Source organism: Aptenodytes forsteri, unplaced genomic scaffold, assembly GCF_000699145.1.
Source record: "Aptenodytes forsteri isolate BGI_AS27 unplaced genomic scaffold, ASM69914v1 Scaffold86, whole genome shotgun sequence".
NCBI lineage: Eukaryota > Metazoa > Chordata > Aves > Sphenisciformes > Spheniscidae > Aptenodytes > Aptenodytes forsteri.
This window is the reverse complement of record NW_008795715.1, coordinates 2475008-2478240: the sequence shown is the minus strand read 5'-3', so window position 1 is coordinate 2478240 and position 3233 is coordinate 2475008. Positions and strand designations below refer to the sequence as shown.

At 65.1% G+C, this 3233-nt stretch overlaps 1 protein-coding gene across 1 annotated transcript in view; it reads right to left on the bottom strand.

The window, feature by feature from the left end:
* FAAP100 (Fanconi anemia core complex associated protein 100) overlaps positions 1 to 3233 on the bottom strand; it is a 10632-nt gene that overhangs the window by 5539 nt on the left and 1860 nt on the right. The window contains exons 3-4 of the mRNA XM_009283522.1: positions 2138 to 2256; positions 843 to 1807 (exon numbers count right to left, since the gene is read on the bottom strand). Of these exons, the coding sequence (XP_009281797.1) occupies positions 843 to 1807; positions 2138 to 2256 (1084 nt within the window). The remainder of the gene's footprint in view (positions 1 to 842; positions 1808 to 2137; positions 2257 to 3233) is intronic.

Genomic DNA, 3233 nt, shown 5'->3' with positions numbered 1-3233 from the left:
GCAGCTGGAGGAGGCGCCGGCGGGGCCGCAGCGCCCCGGGAGCCAGCGCTGCCATGCAGGGTCCCCGGCAGCGAGCCGCATGCAGCTCCGTGGGCAGCGAGCGGGGCCGGGTGCGGGCAGGGCTGCCTGCCTTGCTCTCGCCTGGGTGCCCCAGGAGCCTCTCCTCGCTCGCCTGCCTGTTCTGGCCCCGTTTGCTCCTTGTGCTGCCCCATGCAAGGGGCTCAGCTACGGTTACGAGATGCTTTCCCCCCCGTCTAGGCCCTCCGCTCCCTTCCTCCACTCCCGAGGGCGAGCACCGCACCTTGCTCTGCGCCCAGGCTGTGGTCAGGCACCGCACGCTGCCCTCGCCGGAGGGGGGGGAGGTTAGCACCCAAGCTGTGGGGCTGGAGAGCGCAGCGCGTGCAGGCTCCGAGCGGCCACGCAGGAGCCCCCGATCCAGACAGCAGCACGCCTGAAACCTCTTTCCGGAGCGAGCCTCGTCCCAGCTCGCCCGGGGCTCCCCACAGGCTGCCCCCCGTGCGGGGAGCCCAAGGGGACAGGCAGAGCTGCTGCGAGCATCCCGTGGGAACCTGCGCGGACCGGCCGCCTCCTGCGACGCCGAGCAGAGAGGAACCGCGAGCGGGCGGGGAAGAGCCGGAGCTGCGAGCACGCCTCGCGTTCAGCCCGGAGTCGGCATGCTCGACAGAAACGACTTACAAAAACGAGGGGAGTCAACAAGAACGGATGGAGGACGGAGCCCAATCTGGACCGTAAGGAGGGGTGGAGACGTACGGGCCGGAATAGGCAGCTATCCTGCCCCGCTCCACCCCAAGACCCAGCGCACGCCCCGCTGCCGGCAGTACCTTCTGACGCCCGAGAAGACAAGGAAAGAGCCACAACGCTACAGATACTTAAACTGGCCGGAGACAGGACGGGAGGCAGGACGCCGGCGCAGCTCTCCACGTCCTCGGGGTCGGAGGAATCGCCGACCCAGTCCAGGTCGACGGCGGAGATGTCCGAGTGCGTGCTGTAATACATCCGGCTGCCGCTGCCGCAGGCGGCGCAGAGAATAGGCCCGCGCAAGTAGTACTCCCTGAGCTCCGGCACCGTCGCCTCCTCCCTCTGATCCGCCTTGACGGCCACCATCTTCCCGTAGTGGCCCACGGCCACCACGCAGTCACAGCCAGCGTCTCCGAAGAGCTGCTCGTCCTCGGCATCCTCCGCCGCCCTCCGCTCCGTTCTCAAGGCCCCGATGAAGACGATGGGCTCTTCCAAATGATGGAGGATCTTCACGGGCGGGTCTTGGTTCGAAACGTCATGGCAGCCATCGACGGCCGGCGAAGAGCTGAGGGCCTTCAGTGGCACGGAGCAGAGCTGTCCGTCCGGGAAGCCGCAGAGGATCATAGGAGACTCCAGCATGGCAGCGTCGATCCCGAAGAGCAGGCTGAAGAGGGGCTCTTCCAGCACGAAGCCCCCCGAGCACCACAGCCCCTCCCCGGACCCCACGGTGCCTGGGGAGGACGCGCAGCACAGGACAGGCAGGAAACGGGAGGGCGGGCCGTCCCCCTCGTCCCCGGGCTGGGGGCCGGGGCAGAAGCCCACCTCGCTGACCTGCCGGTACGGGGGACTCTCCTGCTCGGGGCGCGGAAGCTCGTGCAGTTTCATCCACCATTTGCCGTGAGCCTGGGACAAGGTGATGACGAAGTTGTTGAGCAGAGTGAACATGCACAGGCTGGAGTCTGGGAAGATGCAGGCGTCTGAGTCCACAGGGAAGACGCCGGAAGGGCAATTGCTTTCTTGGCCATCGCCATCCGTCTGCTCCATTAACCTTCAGGCAAACAGGGAAGAACTCTCAGCCAAGCCGTGGGGCGAAGCCAGCGCTTCCCTTGGCCGCCTCTTACCCTGGCCCTCGGCAACAAGCTCCCCGCAGCACAGCTTTTAGCATCTGCTGCAAGAGCGGCGATCCGGAGAGAGCCAGAGCTTCAAACCGCGTAACGCTTCCCGTGCCTGCGGGAGGACGGGCAGGGAGAGGGCAGCGGCGGAAGCCAGGGGCTGGGCAAGGCCCAACGCGTCACCCCAGCCGCGAGAAGCGGCCCCGGGACTCCAGGGCTAATGGCACGGGGCTGACTCGCGTCCCCGGGGCTGGCAGCCGGCTCACCTGCTCTGCTGGTCCAGGGAGACGCAGTAAATGCCGCTGTGGGCACAGAGGATGTAGAGCTGCCGGGGTTGGGGCAGCAGCTCCACGTGCCACACCTGGTCGGGGCACCGGTACACGGCCTGGGTGGAAAAGCAGAAAGAAACGTCACCTTCCTATGGCACCCGGCTGGCGGGGACGGGGCTGCTCGGCGCGGGTGCGAGCGCCGAGGGAGCCAGGGTGCCCACGCTGCCAGGTTGGGCAGGGCCCTGCTCACCCGCACCCGCGCGGGGTCAAGAAAGAAACGGCTCGCTGGGCAACGCTCCCTCCTGGGCAACCCCGACGCAACTGCGAATTAAAGCGGTTATTTCCTGCAAACGCAGATTACAAACAATTTCCAGGAATAAATCTATCCCAGCACCGCAGCTCGCGGACCCGGCTGGGCTTTCCTGGGCGAGGGGCAGCCGCCCTCGGCAAAGAGCGGCAGGGGGTTGGGAGAGGGGCTGCAGGTAACGAGGCAGCCCGTCCCTCACGCTCCCCGAGGGGAAGGAAAATAGCGATCAGAAAGCCGGTACATGATCTACTTTCCCGAGAAGGAGCGCAGTGTAGGAGGCAAATCCTGATATTACAGCGATGGCTTTCTTAAAAATGATAATAAGAACAAATTAAAAAAAGAAGCCGTGTATAACTCAACACGATGACTGCTGTTAGTCACAGCAAAGACAATAGCGAAACCCTTTGTAGGTGAGAAATAAAAGAGACGTCACTTCGCTCGGGGAGGGAAAAAACCCCTTTCTAGTTTAATTAAATGTTCGTCTCACAATTTTAGGAGAAGGGCCAGACGGCAGCACCCCCCGCCCCCAGAAGGGGCCTCGGAGCTGGGTAAGGGGGTCTGGTGCTGCTCGTGAAGTTCGTTTGTGGATGGGGGACCCCGACAGAGGGACCCCAGGAAGGACTTTGGCCCCGGACTGGGTGACCAGGGAAGGGGGAGACGACTGGTGTCCCTGCCACCTTCGCCCTGTCCCGGCTGCCACCTTCACCCTGTTCCGGGACACCGGCCCTGCGGGACACCGGCCCCAGAGCACCCTCCTGGCGCGGGGGACGCGGGACGAAGCCCCCC